Source organism: Sabethes cyaneus, chromosome 1 (assembly GCF_943734655.1).
Source record: "Sabethes cyaneus chromosome 1, idSabCyanKW18_F2, whole genome shotgun sequence".
Taxonomy (NCBI): Eukaryota; Metazoa; Arthropoda; class Insecta; order Diptera; family Culicidae; genus Sabethes; species Sabethes cyaneus.
Genome location: NC_071353.1, coordinates 30,898,277 through 30,922,635, shown reverse-complemented (window position 1 = coordinate 30,922,635; position 24,359 = coordinate 30,898,277). Strand labels below are relative to the sequence as shown.

General features: G+C 39.7%; 1 protein-coding gene across 1 annotated transcript; it reads left to right on the top strand.

Moving 5' to 3' along the window:
• The first annotated feature begins 1,557 nt into the window (after window positions 1-1,557).
• Window positions 1,558-24,170, top strand: LOC128745530 (soluble guanylate cyclase 89Db-like). The gene is made up of 7 exons (XM_053842604.1): window positions 1,558-1,599; window positions 21,808-21,885; window positions 22,017-22,499; window positions 22,616-22,873; window positions 22,942-23,177; window positions 23,238-24,012; window positions 24,087-24,170. Exons 1-7 carry the CDS (start codon window positions 1,558-1,560, stop codon window positions 24,168-24,170), a joined length of 1,956 nt encoding a protein of 651 aa, XP_053698579.1.
• Window positions 24,171-24,359: the final 189 nt, after the last annotated feature.

The following is a 24,359-nucleotide window of genomic DNA, read 5'->3' as shown; positions in this document are numbered from 1 at the left end:
ACCTTCGCGATTTTCACAAATTACTTTTTCAAATTTCAGTATCAAAGTAGTACATTTTTTTCTGCTGAATTGGGATTTTCATACTGATGTTCATTTAATCATGGTGAGCGATGTTAATAATCCAGATAATCAACCGATAATTCAAATATAAATAACTTGATTTCAACCGTGTGTTTCCTAACACTGAATATTCAATTTATTACCACGCGTTCTTATTGTGAAATTTAAGGAACCGTCAACGACAGTATTAAACAGTCTACACGCTATTGTCCGTGATATAAAAGGAGAAGAGCCCTCATAAGATTTTGATTGCCAGGAACGTTGTTCGTTCTGTACATAAAAAGCCATCCAAGTGATGAGGTACAATCAATATCATAATTGAATTTGTAATCCTACTTTTAAACACCACCAGTCGAGGCACCCCACCATCACCGAAAGAATAGCGGTTATTTTTCCGCTATTGACTATTGTTAAACGACCGGAAAATGGCACGTCTCTTACTTTTTCAATACACATCACGAACCACGAGGTTGCTATTTTTGCTCGGAACACTGTAAAGTGTTGGCAAGATAAAAGTAAACAGAGCAATATCAATTACAGCAGCCACGGCGCGTCACCGTCCTGCCATCGCTCCGCAACCGCTGCTGGCTGGAAAAGTTTTCCCTTTGATGACAGACGTTTTCACGTTGTTGGTGTCGGAAACGGGCAAGGTCGATTAATGTCTTCCGAAAAGGCCAATCATTCAAATCGAAAAATCAGAAGGTGAAAATCGGAAGTTAAAAATGTGTGTGTTTCTTCCTTTTGGATGGTAAAAGATTATTTTACCACTTTCGTAGAACTGATTTCAATTTTACTCCTAGAATGATAACTGATGTTTGCGAATTCGTGCTTCTTCGATTCCCAGAAAGACCATAACTAATTACAGTTTGGTGATTGAGGTTTTGATTGGAAAGCAGTGTAGAAAGTAGGTTGAAGTTAGTTGCTCATAATAAAATAGTAATCAGGAAATATCCACTGGCACCCATCAACACCAGCAATCGAGCAATATTTACTAATCAAATTTTTGATGAAATCATTTATGGAATTGTTGTGATTGAGCGAAATATAATACCTACCGAAGTGCAGCACGATGAACGCAGGAATATGATTTTGATTTAATTTCCGTCCGTTCGCAGATGTGACGCTGATTGGTCTCCCGATGGAGTGAAGCTTCGATAAGCGAAGGAAAAAAATCAACGCGACTGTAGGACTAAAAATAAATTTTACGGTGTATAGAGTTGCGAAAGTAAGTCACCGTTTTATAAGACAAGCGAGAACAGAAGCGTGAAACGACTTGTTGAAGTGTGCAAAAGAGGACATTCAATGATGACAAAACATCAGTTATCTATTGTCAGGTCCTTTCTCCCCCGTGAAGAGTATTCGACGTAGGAGTCTATTAGCGGCAGGAAGCAGCTCTTGGTGACCTCGGATTGTCTGCGATACGTCTCAATTAGTCTAAGCAAAGTGCAACCAACCATCCTTAATATCGGCCCTGACAGGCCGCATTAGTTAAGCATCATGTATGGTATGCTATTGGAGAGCGTACAGCATTTCGTGCAGGTGAGTGAAGTATGCATAATTATTGTCAGTAGAGTAGTTTTAATAGTTTAGCAGCATTTACAAAAGAAATCATTCTGATCCAAAATTTTCATCAATTGTTATTTATTTGACAAATATTTTTAGCGAACCTCCGCGAATATCAAACAACTTTTGCTAAATTATTTTTATACAATTTTCGTCAAAAACTATTTTTTTGAGAATGACCAAAAGTATCCTAATAAAGACAAATAAGCTGAAATGTCAAAATCCATGTTCTCAGATGCAAAACTCGATGTCTTCAGATGCAAAACCACCCTATCCAATCTCACTTGGACCGTGAAATATATTGCTGAAATAAACATAAATAAACCGTTTGGGACTTTATTTTCCCATGCACAATAACTCTCACTCGGTTTGTTTTCGTTTGAACCTTGAGACTTTTTGAAAAGTCACGCAAGAATTCTTTTTACTATCAGCTTCTTTTAACTTAAAATAAAATTTCGGTATCTCTTTAGACAAAATGCTTCAATTTCAATAATGATTATTCTAGCATATTTTTTTTTTGCTAAAATATTTAATTTGAAAATTACAAAAAATGATTTACATGGTTATGGTACTTTGCATCTGAGGGTTGCTAGTTTTCTTTCACTTCCCTTATTTAATTTCAGATGATTGCTAAAAATTAAAAATAAACAAATTTTATACCTATCCCTTTCAGTCAACCTTAGGCTACGCTTCAACTGCCGCGTAGCACTCGTTTTAGAAATTAGTTTGCCATAAATGTTCATCTTCCTGCAGTACATCCTACAACCAAATTAAAATTTCAAAAGCGGTTTATAATTCATGTTAATGTACATTTTTGCTACGTATGTCGGTATCATGTATGCGACAATTGGCTTTCAGATTCCCAACTGAGGGCACCGTACCGTGTGGTGGTACGACAACGGAAAAGCTCTGCAGACTGCAGTGAACATTAGAACACTTTCCAGAGGCGGAAAAGTTTGTGCTTGTGGCTTGCGGAAAAGTAGTGGCCGGTACTGGCAGATTTGGCGAAACACACAGGGCACACAGAAGATGGAGTGCTGTTGCTGATGCGGGATTTATGCTCGGTGGTAGGTCTGTGGCAGATTTTCTAAATATCAGTTTACGTTAGTGATAATGTTGCACGTTTTATTGTTAGTGTTAATACATAAAACCCGATTTAATCCACCTAGTGGTGAAAGGAACCTTTGTTATACGGTCTTACTTGCTATTTGAGATAGAAATCGACACGTTTTCGGAACATAATTCATCTATTGGTCAACGTTGCGTAATCTTATTCTTTAACCTATACATTGCGTAGTAAAGGTCTAGTTTATAGGTTTTTGAACTATGCATAATTTCCTAGTTTCTAGAATAATTTTCTAGAATAATTTTCATCAATTTTTATTAACCTTTGGTTACTCACGCTGTTGTATTTTGTACAACACGTGTAGGTTTTTCAACGCCATATTGTTATAAAGTTACAAATCGTTGTTTAACTAACGTATATTCTTCAATAAACTTATTCTGAGCAAAATGTCATAATTATTCAATGCATTAATAGTTTAAATTGTTGGGAAAATAGATCAGCATAAACCGCCATCACAAAAACGAAGCAATCAGCAAGCGAGGTGTACCGCAATTGAATTTTCTCTCGTTTCTCCATATGGAAAAATGGTGTCTGTATGCAGCAAAACTACCCAATGTAAAATGTTTAAAATGTAACCGTCTGCTGGTAGTCGAGTAATTCGTAGTCAAAATTAGGGTATTTTTTATAATCAAAGTTCTACAGTTCCTAAACAAGCAAATATAGAGGTATACTATATTCAGCAAAGTTGTGTGTTTTTATTATTTGTACAACTTTGTATTACATGAAAAAATCATACTACAATTACAAAAAGAGCAAAAATATAAAACCTGATTTTACAAATTCATATACAATAAATAAGATTTTTCTATCTTAGCTGCAGAGATGGAAGGTTACTGTCTTTAGCAAAATTTCTTGTAATAATATGCTCTATAACTTTGCAGAACACATCAATGTGTTATATTGACACTAAAGAAAAATATTTTTTTTTATTCACTTTTAGGGGGATTAATCAAAATTTAGATTCGACCAGACGATAGAGCTTTCAATTTCAAGAAACTATTCTAAAGGTTCGATAAACCTAAAACCAAGTTTTCCCAGTCAAAACTCTAGTGCACACGTTTTCTTTGGTTTGGGGCTGTTGTGCGCGCGAGTAACTGCGTTACAAAAGTTGGCGCGAGTGTTCGAGGGTCAATATCTTTTGACCGCTACAACCAATTCTTATGAAATTTTGCATATATATTCGTAGTGTCAAAACCTCTCGTTTGATATTAAAATAATTGAAATTAAGTAAATTATCTTGGTTAAAATCATTATAAATTTTTGTTAATTTTGGTGTGGTGTATACGGTTGCTCATAACTTTCAAATTAAACGTCCAATCAAAAAATCATTTAATAGTGATCTATTAGGATATATTATCTTTCAAATGAGACTAATAGCGCATAAATCGGTTTGGCCATCTCTAAGAAACAGGCGATAATTATTACCTTGTCAAAACAGGTTTTTTAAGCATAACTTTTAAACTACTTGTTTGTTTTCAATTAAAAATTGCTGAATAATTTTGCTTTAATAAGAGCTTTTATTTGATAGTAATAACGCTGAAATCGGTCATGTAGTTCTAGAGAAACCCGTGTCACGTATTTTTCACATTTTTGCTTATAACTTTTAAACGAAACGTCGTGTCACGAAGCAACTCAATAGTGATCTACTAGACAATAATACCTTTCAAACAAAAGTAATAGCGAACGATTCGGTTCAGCCATCTCTGAGAAACAGGCGATAGAAAAAATCATTACATACATACACACACACACACACAGACATTGCTCAAATCGACGAACCCTATCGATTGGTATATGTGACTTGGCCCTCCGGGCCTCGGATCAATTTCGTGTTTTTCGACCAATTTTTAAACCTTTGTTATAGTATAACAAAGGTAAAACCCGATTTAATCCACCTAGTGGTGAAAGGAACCTTTGTTATACCAGTTATATGTCATTTGAAATGGGCATTTCCAGGTCAAATATTATTTTTAATTTGTATTTGAATTTGTAATTTTTATAAAACTGACAGAGTCAAATTCTATACACATCACTTTGAACTAAAGTCTTAAATAAGCTGTTTCCAGGCCCAGCCATTCTCAAGTTATTCAGACGTGAAATCTAAAAATTATCTATTAAAGTTAACACATGCAAAGTATCCGATAACCGTGTAATCGACCTTCACGAATTCGAACCAAATTTTGTCAGATTGTTCATTATAGGTCAGAAAGCAAACATCTTAAATTTGGTGCCGATTGATACCCCCTACGATTAGTGGCAGTACCTCCTTTTTAAAAGAAAAGACCCGTTTTGTCAAACCTTTTTATTTTTTACTTACAGATAAACGTGGAAATCTCGACCAACATGTCAAAAGGTTCAATGTGTAAATGAGAGATTCTCTATGCGTCTCCTCTCTTATGCTTATTACGGAGACATAAATGCATTTCAACCCAATTTTTCTAAGGGATTTTAGCTTTCCAATAACACCGGCAACCGTTCCATGCAAAATAGATGCATTCAAGTGCATTTATGCCGCCGTAATAAGCGTAAGAGAGGAGGCGCAAAAAGAATCTCATTTGCACATTGGACCTTTCGAAATATTGCCCGTCAAATATTAGGATTAGAAAGAAACTATATTCACATTCAAATTCCAATTCCAATCGAAAATAGTCGAGAAAAAAATGTCTTTTTAAGCGTTTTGAGCTGGAAATGATCATACAGATATCGACACGTCTTCGGAACTTAATTCAATTGTTTGTTAATGCTGTGCTAGTTATCATCCATATGCATCCTAGCGATAAACAATCTTCAGTGTGTATTTTAACCTACTAAATAACTTTATAGAACATATGAAAGCAATGAAAACAGCGTGCACAGAATTTTTGAGTAGAACTGATTTTAAAGTGGCTGTTTGTCTCGGGGTACAATGCCAGCCTAACAAGCCAATCGTCGTATGTTCGAATCTCGACTGATCGGTGTCGCTACAGAGTTAATAGGATCTTTGCCCTAGCCCCGTAATTTTCCTGTACTCTAATAACCGGCTGCGAAGTCTGTCGATAAAGAAGGGTCAAGTTCTGAAGGACGTTTACACCCATGGCTTTGCTTTGCTTGATTTTAAAGTGGTTTCTTCAAACAAATCATTAAATTTCGCAACCAGTAAGAGACAGATAGTTACTATATGCAGCAAAGTTGCTTATTTTAGTGTTCTAGAATTTTTGTGAAGACGCTATTTTTTTGGACGCATGTAAAAAACAAAAATTTGTGTCACCCTATTAGGTGGATTCACGGTCACCCTAAAAGTGTAAGAAAATGTGCTATATTTTATTAATTAACTGCTGCAAAGAAACATCCGTTGAAAAATTACACATTTTTACTATATTATTCTGTTTTAAATGTTTAGTCCAATTAAAGGTTTGGTCATTAAGGTTTTCTTGAATAAATTTCATCAATCATTTTTAAATATCTTTTGACCAGTAGAACCAATCCTTATGAAATTTGGTAAATACATTTGCAGTGTTAAGACCTCTCGTTTAATACTAAAACAATTGAAACTAGATAAATTATCTTGGTTAAAATCGTTACGTATTGTAAATTTTAACGTGTAATTTCAATTACTCTTAACTTTCAAACTAAAAGTCCAATCAAAAAACCATTCAATAGTGATCTATCCGGATATATTACCTTTCAAATGAGACTAATAGCGCATAAATCGGCTTGGCCATCTCTGAGAAACAGGCGATAAATATTACGTTGTCAAAACACGTTTTAAAGCATAACTTTTAAACTACTTGTTTGTTTTCAATAAAACTTCCTGAAAATTTTTATAATTTAGCAAGAGCTTTCATTTGGTACTAAGATCATTGAAATCGGTTGTGTGGTTCCGGAGAAAACCGTGTCACGTAGTTTTCACATTTTTGCTTATAACTTTTAAACGAAACATCGGACCACGAAGCAATTCAATAGTGATATACTAGGCAATAATACCTTTCAAATGAGACTAATAACGCATAAATCGGTTCAGCCATATCCGAGAAACAGGCGATAGAAAATGAGCTGCACACACACACATACACACACACATACACACACACAGACATTGCTCAGTTCGTCGAGCTCTATCGATTGGTATATGTGATTCGGCCCTCCGGGCCTCGGATCAGTTTCGTGTTTTTCGACCAATTTTTAAACCTTTGTTATATACTATAACAAAGGTAAAAAGATTAATTTAATTTTTATTACATACTAAAATGTTTCTTATATATTTGCACTATATAACTGTATTTGACATAAGCGGTCGCTCGTTAGTACTTTTTTTAGTTCTTTTGTATTTTTTCAACAGTCCTACATTTTTGTTTGATTTCGATAATTTTAGAGAATGCGACTAAACATCAGTCGTACTATTGTGAACTAGAATACTTATATGATTAATTAGAAAAAAAAATTCTGACAAGCAATTTCCTATCAATCTGCCGCAATCTACCCCCGTTTCGCAGCACCTAGAAGTTAAAAACTTTTTCAGTGGAAGCGATTTTAAATACCTGTAATCAAGTATTGAAAGCAATCTAAAAAAAATACCCAAAGAAATAGTGTCACGGCACATCCTGGTTATAGAAATTTACGATTTACGACATATACAAGACGCAATGTACGGTATAATTCTGGTAGGAATGCAGCAAGCTGTGCTGGTAAGTACCGAACTGCCAAGGTTGTGCTGTCTTCTTCCGTTGTGACGTTTATTTGTTTGAACACCTTTTCGTGCCAAACTGTTTGTGTTGTCAGTGCCGTGAGACATGGATTTACTATGTTTTGAATTGAGCTCGAAACTGTTGATATTTTCCCTTTACTCGTTACTCTATATGGTTCTGTATGCGCTTTTCCTTGGAGTTCCAAGCTTAGAGCTCTGAGCCGATTCTACGCCTTAAAACTTTTATTTAGCTTTTTTTCCGATGAGTACCGAGTAGTGGAATAGTAAAATCGGGACTCAGAAGTTTCTAACCAGCATACAAGTTTACTGAATATCGAGAACACTCGTAAACTTGTCGCTTGATGAAGTTTCACCAAAGATATACCTACGCTTCCGTTGAGTTTGTCAAGTGATTTATCTGTCGCCGTTTCTAATGTGTCTATCTCATGTTTACGTTTGTATCGTTTCCAACATCTAGTGTGCCTTGTGTGTTTTCGTGCACGTGTGCAGTTTCCGCACAATCTCCGACTTGAACACGGAAAAAAGCTACATCCAAAGCTATACCGAAATAGCCTATAAGAAAACAAAACACAGCAATTTACGTAGTTATATTGTGGAATCTGTAACTGTGGCCATAGTTGACAGATCACACTAATTAACATCGCAAAATATAGAATGTTTTTCATCCACTGTTTTGTTTGACCTGTCAATTACTGTTCATGATCACACGTTACCTTAATTACATAGCTGTATAATACTTCATGATTGCGGTTGACTTCCAATTATGGCTATGCTGTAGTTGTAAAAAGACAACTCACTGTGTAATATGTTCGAATCGCAGCTAATAACGCATTTGTTAGAACCAACTGTGCCACTACCAAGGATGACTGATACTTGTTCAAGTAAAGTAAACATTGAAAAGTAAAAAGTAAACTCATAATTCGAATTCAAGTTGAAATCAAAGTTCATGTCAAGACTAAGACCAAGACCAAGACCAAGACCAAGACCAAGACCAAGACCAAGACCAAGACCAAGACCAAGACCAAGACCAAGACCAAGACCAAGACCAAGACCAAGACCAAGACCAAGACCAAGACCAAGACCAAGACCAAGACCAAGACCAAGACCAAGACCAAGACCAATACCAAGACCAAGACCAAGACCAAGACCAAGACCAAGACCAAGACCAAGACCAAGACCAAGACCAAGACCAAGACCAAGACCAAGACCAAGACCAAGACCAAGACCAAGACCAAGACCAAGACCAAGACCAAGACCAAGACCAAGACCAAGACCAAGACCAAGACCAAGACCAAGACCAAGACCAAGACCAAGACCAAGACCAAGACCAAGACCAAGACCAAGACCAAGACCAAGACCAAGACCAAGACCAAGACCAAGACCAAGACCAAGACCAAGACCAAGACCAAGACCAATACCAAGACCAAGACCAAGACCAAGACCAAGACCAAGACCAAGACCAAGACCAAGACCAAGACCAAGACCAAGACCAAGACCAAGACCAAGACCAAGACCAAGACCAAGACCAAGACCAAGACCAAGACCAAGACCAAGACCAAGACCAAGACCAAGACCAAGACCAAGACCAAGACCAAGACCAAGACCAAGACCAAGACCAAGACCAAGACCAAGACCAAGACCAAGACCAAGACCAAGACCAAGACCAAGACCAAGACCAAGACCAAGACCAAGACCAAGACCAAGACCAAGACCAAGACCAAGACCAAGACCAAGACCAAGACCAAGACCAAGACCAAGACCAAGACCAAGACCAAGACCAAGACCAAGACCAAGACCAAGACCAAGACCAAGACCAAGACCAAGACCAAGACCAAGACCAAGACCAAGACCAAGACCAAGACCAAGACCAAGACCAAGACCAAGACCAAGACCAAGACCAAGACCAAGACCAAGACCAAGACCAAGACCAAGACCAAGACCAAGACCAAGACCAAGACCAAGACCAAGACCAAGACCAAGACCAAGACCAAGACCAAGACCAAGACCAAGACCAAGACCAAGACCAAGACCAAGACCAAGACCAAGACCAAGACCAAGACCAAGACCAAGACCAAGACCAAGACCAAGACCAAGACCAAGACCAAGACCAAGACCAAGACCAAGACCAAGACCAAGCCCAAGACCAAGACCAATATCAAAACCGAGACCTAGTCCAAGTTCAAGCTCAAGTTCAAGTCGAAGCTCCTTGGAACTCTTTGAGTACCGACCTACCTAAATAAAACTACCGCCAATAGTAGTCGCACAATCTCCTGAGAGGTTACGGGGTGCTACCAGAGACCAAGGGTTATGTTTCCCCTGGATATTCGTGCTGAACTCAATCGATAGACATACATAAAATCATACCAAAGTCTAGGGCTAATTTTATGGTTCTTCCGCATAACCTATACTGTCCCTCGCTCAAAAGCTCCCTGAAGGACAGCTTGTGCCACTGGCGGGCTATATTTCGCATCTCAGGAAATGTCGAATGATCACAAAAAATACACAAAATGAGAAAATCCATCAAAAAAGTTCTTCCGAGGCGTGTTATTACAAGATGTCAGCAGAAAATCCTGATTCTTACAACTGGATCAGATCAATTTGAGTGGATAAGCTCAAATTTTTTTCTTTTTGTAATTGTTTATTCGTTTATTTAAGTTTATGTTTAAGTTCTTTTGTGTTATTTGATGAATTGATTGAAGTGAATTAAATTTTGCTCATTTTACTACCAACGGTATTACAGTTTAATAGCGCCATAACTATCAAAAGGTAATGCTTAAATAGTTCTATAATAATGTAGACTATAACCAACTTTACAACTGTCCCTTATATAAATGTTGGAAATTCTGCTTGGCTGAGATGGTACCGTCAAGAGAGCAACATAGGGTATGTTGCTGCTTCGTCGTAATTGCCTATTCCCGTCCTATCCAACACAAATTATTAAAAATATCAGCGTTTATTATGACACACAATGCAAAATTAGTTATTCCCTAATATTTTAGTTTGTTGACTATCATACCTGATCAATCAAAGTGCGCTGAGATCTATTCAAATGCTTATTTTCATTAAAGAATTCCTAGCAGCCAAATTTCCTACGTTTTTTCGTGCGACGAAGAAGAAAATGTGGACTAATCATTTCAATTTCCGTCATTCACAAAATGAAAATAACTCACGCAATGCATTGTCGTTATTCTGCAGCCGGGAAAATTTGCACGACCAGCAGAAACTTTTGCAGAATAACATGTGTCATGCCATCCTATACAAATACATGCGCGCTAATTCCGTAAACATTGTTGTAATTTGTAGTTCGGACGATGAAAAATTTTGATGGATGGATTTTAAATCGGTACGACGAATTTGAGAAATAAAGTCAGTTGCGTAATTTCAATAAAATGCTTTAATATGTAATCCCTTTTTAGTGAATTCAAAGTACATGGTTCGGAAGGTAAGCGTGTTTGAGTCAAATCAGCAAAAAAAACTTTTGGAGTATTCATTAAATCCATCCAAGAAATGATGAAAATTAGAGTGGCTACGACGAGAATTAGAAACAAACCCTAGAATGAAACTGTGCGTGCCAATCTTGTCCATAAATGAATTCTTCTTATAGGGTAGGGAACCTATTTCAGACAGTCCAAGCAAATCACTGATTGTTTTACATAATTATTTATAATCGATGGGTTGACTAAGTGGGGAATAACCACATTCCAATCCTCTTGTGTACTTTAATTCTTCAAGCTGTTACCCCTAAAAGTCACTATTTGTTAGGGTAAACTTCTGATTTTTACATTGAAAATTAAGGCACTGAAACTAATTTTAATCAATCGAAACGCATTTTAATCGCCAAGGTGCTTTCCTAAGCAGTCCAGAATTTTACTGATGTCCCAAACTATTGCTGTTTGATTGTCTTCAGCAGGTGGAAAAATGTAAGTTTTTTGAAAACAATTTTTAATTAATCATATTGCTTGCCGAAAAACATTAAGTTGTGTTTGTATGAATCACATCTATGGTCAAGTGATTCAAGATGATATTCTTATCAAAAGATTCTGAAAACATGAATAAAATACGGCGATCTTTGATTAAGCGATACTAGACACTATGAGAATTATTAACAAAAAAATCGACTGCGTTTATGATCATTTTTATTTTGAAGCGAAAATTAGCAGAATTTTATAAATTTTGTTTTTCTGAACCCACGGTAGCATTCTTTTGTTACCAGAAATAACGTGTGGACTACGGCCGAATAGACAGTGTGGAGTGATTAATCTATTTTAGATTGAGCGTTCAGCAAATGTATTTTAGACACATCCGTTCGATTTTGGTGCCAATATCCTACAGGGTGATATCTCTATAACTGTCAACTCACTAAAGCATCACGTTTATATAGGAGGGTATCAGGTATTAGCATCTTTGGCTCGAGCAGCACGTAATATAGAGCATAGGGTAACTGATGATGTAAATAAATGGAAAGGCCTGAAATAAATTACGTGTAATAAATGGGACTAAATGTATCATTTATCATTGGCTGAAACAGGAGGGGGGCTAACCCCCCCGCCCCCTAGGAGAGATTTAGCCCCCTAGAAAAATGGACCCGGCCCACGCAAAAAAGGTTGAAAAAAATGCCGGGGACTATTGCCACCCCTAGAAATGTGCACTAGTTCCGCCAATGTCATTTACCCTATACAAACATGCTCTGTTCAAAATAGATTGATCGCCCTGCAGTTTAGTAGAAGATACTATAAAAAATAAAAGACATGCTGTTCACTAAAAAGAGTATTTTCCATCCATTTGAACCTCACTGTGGTATTTCTCGTAGCTTAGAGAATGATGCTTCTCAGAGTGCAATTCCGCTAACTCTAGTCCTTTAAAGCTTGGTTTTTACAGCTCTGCTATTCTGCTTTATGTGTAGGAGCAAGCATCTTGTTCATGTTTTATTATTATTTAATCGTGCTGAAGAATGAGGAATAATAAAACGCATAGTTACAAAGCTTACAGCGTTTCTCTAGAGGCCCAACTGAAATAAGATGCATCTTTGTAGCATGCAAGAAAAGTCGTAAAAGACAGTTGTTTCAAAACAAATTAGATACCTACCTACAAATAAAACAGCGAAATTGTGTTACTTTGGGGATTGAAAAAACATCCTATAATTACCGAAGAACCTTTTGCTATAATGAGAAACTCTAAAGTTTAACGTGGGGAATAATGGAATTGAAGCTGCATGTAAATTAATGACTCTCTATTCAAACGTTATTAATTCGAACGAGTTCCGATTGCATCCGTCTTGTTTTCCCATGCAAGCTTTTTAGTCCTTCCAGCGGACTGCGTGATGTTCGGGCCCGGATGGGTTAATCGTTTTCATGAGACAGCAAGTCCATTCGTGATAAGCCATTTCGGATATAATTTAGTTTTATGTCTCACCGTATTTACACTCGAATCGAACGCTACCGGCCTACGTGTGGCCTGAGCTATGACACAATTGGCGGCGTGCCACATGCTATCGGCCGATATCGGGAGTGATAGTCATTTAAATCAACTTTGGGGACGATTGGTGTTGTTTGATGACCTATTAATCGCCGGGTGGTTCTTAAAGTAGGAACACACGACCGCTTCGAGGCTAAGAAGTATTTCTACCGTGAGTGTCCGTCACGTGGGAGAAGAAGCTTCACACATTAAGAAAGCTGATGGGTTTGTGTTGACGTTTGTCTAACACAAGATTGTTATAAAATTCATGATGTTTATATTTTGTGTATCATTCGTCCTTTAGGGAGAACTCTAATTATTTAGCTATTAGGCACATTAAATTCACGATACTCATATTGAAAGAATGTCACATTAGAGGGCTATGCCCTTACTGGAAAACCCATGTACATCGTTTACGAATAACTACCATTGTCAATAACCGTTGGCTGTATTTTATCAACTTTTAAGATTAAGGTTAAATATAAATGGAGATTACATACTGAAAAGACACCGTTTCTATTCCCTCTGGGTCGGCGCTTAAACCGTTTTGAAACTTTTTCAATTGGTGGTGTACCGTGAACCCCTCGAGCTAAATTTGGAATTTTCATTCAAAAGCTGCAGTGAAAGCTGAAACACCGACGGATGTCGGTGGTGTAAAGAAAATTCTCGCGTAGGATTTTTCGTATGGCAAGGTTGCTTTGCGAACAATATTGGCCAGATTAGAAAAATATTTATTCAAGCATAGAGCACCCCAAACTACCTTTCCCGAATATTTATTCTGTGCGTGGTAAATGATGGTTTGAAACATGTAAACAGAGCATTTATTAAGCAGTTTCGGATGTAAAATGTTAATTTTTCCTGGAAACATGATTCCCATCACAAATAATCTTCATTTGCTGGACTTGAATTTTAAGCACTTGTTCATTTAATTTAAAGCTTTTGAAGAATGAACCAGATTATTGAGAAGAGAAATAATTATAAAGTTAACAAGGTTTCCATCAGTAAAAATTTAAACCACAAACAGTTAGTGCCGATTCAAAGTATTGAAGACTAGTATGTTTGAAGATACATTTTCTCTGATTTCCTTCTTAGGTAAAATGTGTGGAAAATGTCAATGTAAAATTTTTTTCAGGATATTTACGACCAAGTCAATTAACACATCAGATTTCGTTATCTGTTACGATAGTTATAATTCACTAGGGACAATCATTATCGCCTATTAGTGTATTGTTAGACTGATGGATGATATTAGTTGCAGCATTAGTCTATCAGTTTAATTGACATGATTAATGGAAATGAAATGTCTCTATCGAGGGTGCGTGCCACCTATCTATATCATCACGAGCAAACAACGTAAACTAATGACTTTGGAAAAGAATGGAATTCATTCCCGTAAGCGACATAGAAATAGATGATTTGTTACCTCTATTTTTAGATAGGTTTAAGTTAAACGATAATCGTATTTTGATTTGTCGATTCAGGAAAAAATATACCGAAATTGAAAATATTTAGCTGAGAGTAACTATTTTAAGTGAACTAAGCGAATTACTAAATGGTTTACCATGTTATAAGCGATGAGTTAACTAAAGAGAAATGCGGTCAGTCATACATTAAGGTGAAATTAGTCGTCATTGATTTTGCCAATTTCAAAAGCAGTTTTTTTGTTTGAATCAAAAATTCTGTTCATGAAAATATATTCGCTGTGTTCAGATTGGCAAGAAGAATGCAGTATTTACATTTTTATAAACAGAATCCCGCTTTTGGGCCCAAAAACTGCTTCCGAAATTGAGTTCTACGACGAAAAGTTAATGACTGCTAATTTCCCGTTAATATTTTTTGAAACGATGGTTCGACAATTGATGAAGGGACGGTAAGGGAAAGTAATGAAGAAGGATTTTTTGGGAATGGATAGGAAAGAGTGGAAAGTAAGGGGGGGGGGGTATAGGTACTTACGCTTACCGAGTTGTCGTTGTGAATTCTACCTTTTGTCCAATGCTGGAAGGTGCATTAAGGCAGAGGAGCGTTTAGTGTGAAAAATGTTAAACTGAATACTGAGAAAATTTCGATCTGCGGCTAAAAATATTGGGTAGTTTGTGGTAGTGGGACTCCAATCCACAACGTTCCTCGAAACCTACTAAGCGGTTACACGGGTGTTGAAAAGAACTATAAAAATCGGCCGCATATGACCCACGTATTCCATGAGTCTCCTCTGTCGTGAAAGTATCGTTAAATCTTATGAGAGAGTAGAGTAGAGAGTAAATTCGTTTTTGTGAAGAACGAACATTGGATGAACTGGGGAAAATGATAAGCAAACTGTGTTCTTCCCAAAAATACATTTACTGTCCGCATAAGATAAAGCATTCATTCTTTAAAAAATGTTATTGAAATACACGGTCATGAAGCTCATCAAGCCTTTCAAAGTTGGAGTTCAAATTCTCATATAGAAATAAGATCCCGGTACTAAAAATTTTTGGCTCTGCCATAAATTTACCATACCTGAGAAAGCCAAGCATATTGCTGTTTAGCAAGGTGTCGCATGATCAGTATTAGTTCATGATCGATGCTGGCCACTTGCCACAGTGACAATTCAATCCGGAACATTCCCGGTTAGTCCCAGTACAGCGTACAACTCCTAAAATGGTCACCAACTAGCATACGTTGCAAGAAAATCAATAGTGGCTGTGATTTGAGTTCATTTTGGAAGTGTCATTGAAGATTTTTGTTTACTTTATATGAGCAATCCACCCTTTCAAACTTCAAAAGGGCGTAACTTAAAAATTCGTCGAACGATTTTTTCAAAAATTGGCTCAGAGCTGCAGGATGGCAATACAAACCAACTGGCATTTGCCGTTTGAATGGCATATTTTATTTTTTAATAACGGTATTTTGAACACCATGCCCCCGCTAATCCGACACCCAATAATCCGACAACTCGATAATCCGGATCTCGCTAATCCGGAAAATTCTGAATTAAAAAGCATTGTACTTGGCTTCTTTCAATCGAACACTGCCTTCATTGGGGGTTTTCATTTGAGTCAAGATGTTACTCATTCCAACTAGTTAATTGGAAATGGTATTACTGACTGCAAAAAAAATTGTCCAATCAATAAGTGTGCAATCGTTCATAAAAGTGTTATTTTAGCTTAAATCGTTTTGCCTCTTCGGCGCACTTATTGCTTGAAATGTAACGAAAAAGTGCGCAGAAGAAACCGAAACGATTTAATGTAAAATAGCACTTTTATGAGCGATTGCGCACTTTGGACGGTGCAATTTTCCTTGTAATCAGCATTAAATGGTGCTACTTATAACTGCGTTCAATTTTGGCAGGACCTCCATTTTTTCATCACTCTTCTCAATAGAATTACGTTCTGGCACTTATTTCTAAGCTAACCAAGAATCCAAAGGTACTTTATAGATGAAATTGAGCATTACTTGGTATAATACACCTTTATTACGTATTGACGACAATTTTCAAACCCCCACTGACATTAGTTTGGCTGCCGGATTATCGAGTCAAAATTCGTAGATCCGGCCATGAATTTGTCGGATTAGCGGGGTGGTACTGTAATTCTATCAGAGGAGTGAATGGAAGGCGTAGTCTGTCCCATCTACAAAAAGGGCGACTGGCTAGACTGCTGTAACTACCGCGGCATTACGCTGGTCAACGCCGCCTACAAGGTGCTCTCCCAGATTTTGTTGCGGCGTCTATCCCCAATTGTAAGCTTTATGGGGGGCCGTGCTACTACGGATCAAATTTTTATTCTCCGACAAATCCTTCAGAAATGTCAAGAGTACAACGTGCCCACGCATCATATTTTCGTAAAATTCAGTGCAGCATACGATACCGTTGAACGTGAACAGCTATGGCAGATAATGCACGAGTACGGTTTTCCGGACAAACTGACGCGGCAGATCAAAGCTGCTCTGGAACGAGTGATGTGCTACGTGCGCGTTTCGAGGAACACTCTCAAGTCCTTTTGAATCGCGCAGAGGGTTGCGGCAAGGGGATGGACTGTCCTGTATGTTATTCAATATCGCTATTGAAGGTGTGACCCGGCGAGCGGGCATCGAAACGAGAGGAACGATCTTCAGCAAGAATAGCCAACTCCTAGCCTTTGCAGACGACCTCGACATCATTACTAGAAACCGTGGGACGGCGGAGGCAATCTACGCCAGACTAAAAACGAAGGCTAGGAGGATAGGGTTACAAATTAATGCGTTGAAAACCAAATATATGGTAGGAAGAGGCTCCCGAGAAAGTAACGTTTACCTCCCACGGACAGTGACTATTGACGGCGATGAACTGGAAGTGGTTGATGAGCTCGTATATTTGGGATCTCTGGTCACCGCCGACGACCACTTTGTAGTGAATAGCGGTGTACGATATAGCGGAATACGAGTAAGGAGATCCAACGACGCATTCAAGCTGGAAATCGAGTCTACTTTTCCTTTCGCAAGACGTTTCGATCAAGGAGTATACCCCGCCGCACAACTGACGCAGCAGCTGACGATGTACAAAACGCTAATCAGACCGATAATCCTTTACGAACTTGAGACAGTAACTTTATTTACCGAAGACATACGTGCACTTGCCGTTTTTGAACGAAAGGTGTTGCGGACTATTTTTTGCGGAGTACAAACGGAAAGCGGAGAGTGGCGGAGACGTATGAATCACGAGCTACAAGCACTGCTTGGAGAGATTCCCATCGTACACCTGGCGAAAGTTGGGAGACTCCGATGGGCCGGCAACGTCGCAAGGATGCCGGACGACTGTGTAGTGAAATCCGTTCTCTTCAAAAACTCCACCGGCATCAGGAATAGAGGGGCTCAACGTGCTAGATGGCTCGACCAGGTAGAAGCCGACTTGCGTGTGTCGAGACGCGCAACGAATTGGCGACGAGTAGCTCAGGACCGAGTACAATGTAGAGGAATTCTTGATACGGCAAGAGCCACCCCGGCTCTCGGCTGAATAAGTAAGTAAGTAAGTAAGTAAGTAAGTAGAAGTAAGTTACTGTAATTCTATCGGATGTTTTCGGATCGGATGACGCAGCTCGGGTACAAACGCTGCGTAGAGCCATCCGTCAGAATGTGGAGCGAAACAAACAGAAGCGAAGACAGCAAACTATTCCAGGAGAAGAAGCGCCACTAGGAGAAGAAGGAGTGCAAAGAGCTCGAGCAGCTGTACCGCTTTCACGACACACGGAGGTTCTATTAGAGACTCAACGAAATGTGCAGAGATAAAGATGGAGGTATCTTGACTGACGAACGCGCGGTGATCGAAAGGTGGAAGCAGCACTACGATGAACACCTGAATGGCGTGCAGGCGGAAGATCATGATAGCAGAGGAAGTGACTACAAGGGAAGTTAAAGGAGCCATCCAGCTGAAGGCTGAAGAACAACAAGGCAGCGGGAAAGAATGGCATTGGAGTGGAACTCATCAAAATGGGCCCGGACAAGTTGGCAGGCTGTCTGCATCAACTGATTGTCAAGATTTGCGATACGGAACGACTACCGGAAGAGTGGAAAGACGGGGTTTCTGCCCTATCTGCAAGAAAGGCGATAAGCTGGATTGTGAGAACTACCGAGCGATCACTATCCTGAATGCCGCCTACAAAATGCTGTTCTAAGTCATCTTCCATTGACTATCGCCAATTACCAATAGATTTGTGGGAAGTTACCAGACCGGCTTCATGGAGGGTCGGACTACAACGGATCAAATCTTCACCCTGCGGCAGATCCTGCAGAAGTGCCGCGAATGTGGGAAGTTACCAGACCGGCTTCATGGAGGGTCGGACTACAACGGATCAAATCTTCACCCTGCGGCAGATCCTGCAGAAGTGCCGCGAATTCCGAGTTCCCACGCATCACCTGTTCATCGATTTCAAAGCCACATATGATAGCATAAACCGACAAGAGCTATGGAAATTTTTGGACGAAAACGGCTTTCCGGGTAAGTTTACTAGACTTATCATGGCTACGATGAATGGGATCTTGTGCTGTATGAGAATCTCGAGTGGATTGTCGGACCCATTCGAATCTCGCCGGGGACTTCGACAAGGAGATGGTCTTTCCTGCCTGCTATTTAACATTGCGCTTGAAGGTGTTATAAGACGAGCGGCGATCGAAATGCGGGGCACGACGACGTGGATGCTTTCGGCAAAACATTTGAGGCGGGGGAAGATCAGTAGTACATCAGACTAAAACGCGAAGCAGAGATGATTGGATTGAAGATAAATACGTCTAAAACGAAGTATATGCTGGCGGGCGGGATCGAGCGCGACAGTGCCCGCTTGGGCAGTACCGTGGTGATCAGCGGGGATGAGTTCGAGGTAGTCGACGAGTTCGTATAGTGTGGGTCACTGGCAACATAGGACAACAATACCAGCCGTGATATTGAAAGGCGTATTATCAGCGGAAGACGGGCCCACTACGGACTCCACAAACACTTGCGGTCGGATAATCTGAGCCCCTGTACATAGTGCACACTGTACAAAACGCTAATTAGACCGGTTGTTCTCTACGGACACGAAACGTGAACACTGCTAGAAGAGGACCTACGAGCACTCGGAGTTTTGGAACGGCGGGTACTAAAACCATCTTTGGTTGAGTGCAAGAGAATGGTATATGGAGCCGAAGAACGAACCACGAAGTCGAGCGTCTCTACGGCGAACTCAGTATTCAGAAAGTGGTTGAAGCTGGATGGATATACTTGGCAGGATATGTGGCTAGAATGCCGAACAACTATCCTGTAAAAATGGTTTTCGACTTCGAACCCGATAGGAACAAGATGAAGAGGGTCACGGCAAGCGAGGTGGCAAGACCTGGTGGAGCGAAATCTAGCGAGCACTGGGTGCTCGTGGAACTGGAGACCAGCTGCCATGGATCAAAATAGATGGAGAAATTATATTGCGCAGGCCTTGTCGTAAGACGGCCAATTAAAGTGAAAAAAAGTATTCATCGGAAGTAGATGTTATATAGAGTAATTGATGTATTTTTGGCCATGTGTTGCGGGCTCTCTATTTTACTCAAAATTAAACGGAAAGGCTGAAGTTTTTGGAGCGTCTTAGTAGAATACGAAACCTAAAAATAAAAAATAAGAAAACTTATCCAATTTAATTCTACTATGTGTATTTTATTCAATGACAGATACGTATTTCGCCTACGACTTGCAGGCTTCCTCAGTGTCTGTTTTCGAAGTTCGAAAACAGACACTTAGGAAGCCTGCAAGTCGTAGGCGAAATACGTATCTGTCATTGAATAAAATACACATAGTAGAATAGGGCCAAAATAAAGTACGCGCAATGCTGAACGGGCTGAAAAATCATTTACCCTACAGCTAATTCATGTGTCAGTGGTGTGTGTTTTCGCTTTCATCCTTGTTGCCTTGAAAATATGCAGTATGAACGTTTCTCCATTCATGCACGGCAATAGGCAATTCGTGTGGCTTGAATTCCCGTTGACGGCATACGATCTCTTCTACATTTACAGAAATGCCTATATCTAAGGCCGAAACCGCGAATAGAGAAATATGAATGTTGTATATTTTTGAGGTGACTGAGCTTGAAGCGAAGACACAAACCACACGAACGTGAACTGCTTACATACGGCGTGTCGCTTGTCGCCCTGCCTGCAAAGCATTTAAGAGCATTATTAAAGCTTCTACTTTAACTCCACATTTCAACACTTCCAGCTATCGCACAGCCTGTGGCAAAGCGCTGGTTCTGCATTCCAGGCAAACTTCGTGAGTTTGGGGCTTCATAAGTCGTTGGCACCCTAGAAGGGCTGAGCACTGTGTCGCCGGCTCCGGAAGCTTCCAGTCACAACCGGGTTCATACAGACACAGTTGCATTTCAAAGTTGGAAACAACTTGTCGTTTCCATTGTGAGTTAGTAGCTTTCAGCAGTGACACATTCAGAAAATTTTAAACCGTCTATACTTGCGAGAACCCAGCACCGAAACCAAATTCTTGATTCGTTTTTACCACTTGCTTTTTTAAACAATACATTTGAAAAAATGATACTATCCCCTAATATGTAGTCTGTAATATTCGGAATTACGATATAAATTATAGGTAGTAAATTGACAATGATCTACAAAAATCGTAAATAGCTCTGAAGAGCAAGGCAAACTATTTTGATTTTAGTTTGCCACAGTATTTTAGTCCAATTTACAAACCCCATATTTTGGCACTTAGTGTAGTTGCTGCTTTCAAGCGGAGAAAATGCTGCAGGATATGATTAAAAATTGATGGAGAGCAGACTGTTTTGGCATGTACCAAGTGGTTACACTAGTCCAATGGTTTTCGCTTTTCGACTGCATACTGAAATTTTGGAGTGAAAAGCTTACCTGGCTGACAAATATTGATAAAAGCAAAATCTAGCACAAAAACGTTCCTCTAATTTAAACGTGAACAATAAAAAGTGGTCATCGTTTGGGCTCTTTTTGCAAATCTTGTTGGTGGCAGCTGATGTCTGATCCGTTATTCATGTGATTCGTGCTACGATATTGATTTTTCAAGCTTTTAAGCACTGCCTTTAGAAGCCTTTCTAAAAATCCTTGCGGAAGGGATTGTACGCATCAGCTTTGAAAGCAATATTGAGATTGAGGTAAGTTTTAGTTACAGCTGCCACTGTTTCAATACTCCATAGATCCGTGTTGCTGCTCAAATTTTCACCAAAGAAATCAGTAGCAAACATGTATATTATTCATCACCATCTTTCATCCAGTGAAAACCCGCTTGAGTGTACCTGTAACTGATTCCGCCCACTCCACGTGATTTATGCTGTGGAGCATTTGTCTGCTTTTTCTTGTACACCTGCTACCTACCATAGTACAGAGAAAAATCTGATGTTCACTGGAAATTAAATTAATTTTCCAACCTTCTGCTCTTCTCGGCACAATCTTCACCCGAATGTTGCAGGTTGAGCATGGCGAGCATACATGGAAGCTGGCGTTACAGGCTACTGGCTGCAAGGTGACGGTGTTCAACACGTATCAGGTAGGCAACCGATTACTTAATCAGAGCTTTTCACACTATCCGTGTCATTTGCATATGTGTTGGGCGCATCACCTGAGAACGTCTGTGCTGTTGGTGTTTCTTTAACTTGAATATATTTTTCTCACCATTAGCAATACCCGGATAGTCTCATACCAGATCTGGCAGCGGCTTTGTCGGCACTCACCGGAAAGAGCATTGACGAATTCATGGTCTTCTTTGGGCGCTGCTTCGTACGGTTCTTCAGTAACTTCGGCTACGATGAATTGATCAAGGCAACCGGACGATACTTTTGTGACTTTTTACATTCGGTGGACAACATCCATCTGCAAATGCGCTTCACGTACCGGAAGATGAAAAGCCCTTCGATGCAGCTGATCGAGATGGACGAAAACGGTGCTGTACTGGTCTACCGGAGCACTCGATCCGGCTTTTCCAAGTACCTACGCGGGCAACTGATGGAAATCGCGAAACAGTTGTACAATATGGATATCTCTATTAAGGTGCTGGAAAGTCAGAACGATGTTCCTGGAGGCACGGCAGGCCCCATCTCAATTCAAGGTGGTTTGAAGACAGTCATTGTAAAGTATCGTTTGGATTTCGATAACCGGGAGTATGTGAGTATGAACTGTCTGATTTAATCTACTTATTTGGTATTTACGCGTAAAAGTTCAAGCTTTAATACACTAATGTGATTTGATGCGATACCTATTCGTAAATCTCCACCTTACAGATGCGAAAACGTATCCACATTGAGGCGCATCCGTCGCAGTTGCAGCTGGCACCGGTCGATAGCAGCCTTCTGCTGGATCTTTTCCCATTCGCCTTGATATTGAACGAGCAGATGCAGATCACTGCCGCCGGGGAGAAGCTAATCGAATCGTGGATGCTGAACAATGTCAACTGTTCCCCTACCGAACTGATGGGATCTAAAGTTACCGATTACTTCAAGCTACGGCGACCCACTGGGATTACGTTTACATGGGAAAATGTAGTTTACTATTATAATTTTCATGATAAATATTTAACAATTTACGCTAATGATGGAATATCTTCCAGATGAAACGTCTTCAAACTGTGAACTTTGAAATTCAACTGTTGAAAGGTTCAACCCTAAACGGGATGGAAGAAGCTGCTGCACCGGTCGATTCGGTGCCTCAGTATGAGCTTGATGATCCCACGAGATTACTGTCAGTAGCCCGTCGAGGATCTCAGGGACTCAGAAGCATTCTACTGAAGGGTGAGATGCGATACATTAAGGATATCAATTCACTGGTGTTTCTCTGTAGCCCTTTGTATGGCAGTGTGACCGAATAGTTCAGCAATCGTTCTGAACACTATTGTTTTCTTTCCAGAATCAACAGTTTGGAAGAGCTTCGAGAGGTTGGTCTATACCTAAACGATCTAAACACCCATGGCCTTAGCAGAGAGATGGTGTTCACTGGATTTTCGCACAACTCCCGGCTAGATCTGATGTGTGAACGTGAGGAAAAGCGAGCTGAAGAGCTGGAAACATCGTTAGCCCTGGCCGATTCGTGGAAACGGCAGGGTGACGAGCTGTTGTACTCCATGATCCCTCGATCGATAGCCGAACGGCTACGGGAGGGCCAGCTATATCTATTGGATACATGCAAGAGCTTCGAAGCAGTTACCGTACTGTTTGCAGAAATTCAGGAATCGCTCATGTCCGATGACTCCATCAAGAACGCCATGACGACGGTGAACACGTTGAACGCGGCCTTTAGCGCTTTCGACGAGTTAATCCAGTCACCGATGGCGTACAAGGTGGAGACAGTTGGCAAGGTGTACATGGCGGTAAGCGGTGCGCCGGATGACAATCCTTGCCACGTACAGCACACGGCCGATCTGGCATTGGAAATGCTGCAAAGCATTTATAACTTGAACTTGCCGGGAGTTGGAGTGAAAATCGGCTTTCATTCAGGACCAATCGTAGCCGGTATCGTCGGTATTAAAGTCCCGCGGTACTGTCTGTTCGGCGATACGGTGAACACCGCATCCCGCATGGAGAGCAGTGGTGATATCAACAGGATTCAGGTATCCGGCAGTACTGCCGCTAAATTGAAGAAGAAAGGTTATGAATTAACGTTTCGAGGAAAAGTGGCGGTAAAGGTAAGCTAAGAAACTAAAGATTGTTTAGCTTTAGCTTACAACTGGCGCCCTTGTGATTGTATTTCTACTTGTAGGGTAAAGGTGAAATGGAAACATTCTGGTTGGAATCTGGTCCGAAGAATTCTGCAGCTAGCAGGAAGATGTATGCGAAAAAATAATCCTGCTCACGGTGACAGCTTTCAATGTGCCTTTTTCCTTCACATCTGCAATTACACCTGTAGGACTCAATTTCTTTAAACTCATAAAGACTTACGCTACTTTATTAGAATCTGTTTGTGTTAGTGTGGAACAGCACACCGTCACGTCGGTAGATCAAAAAATATATGAATAAAATAATTGTACGCAAA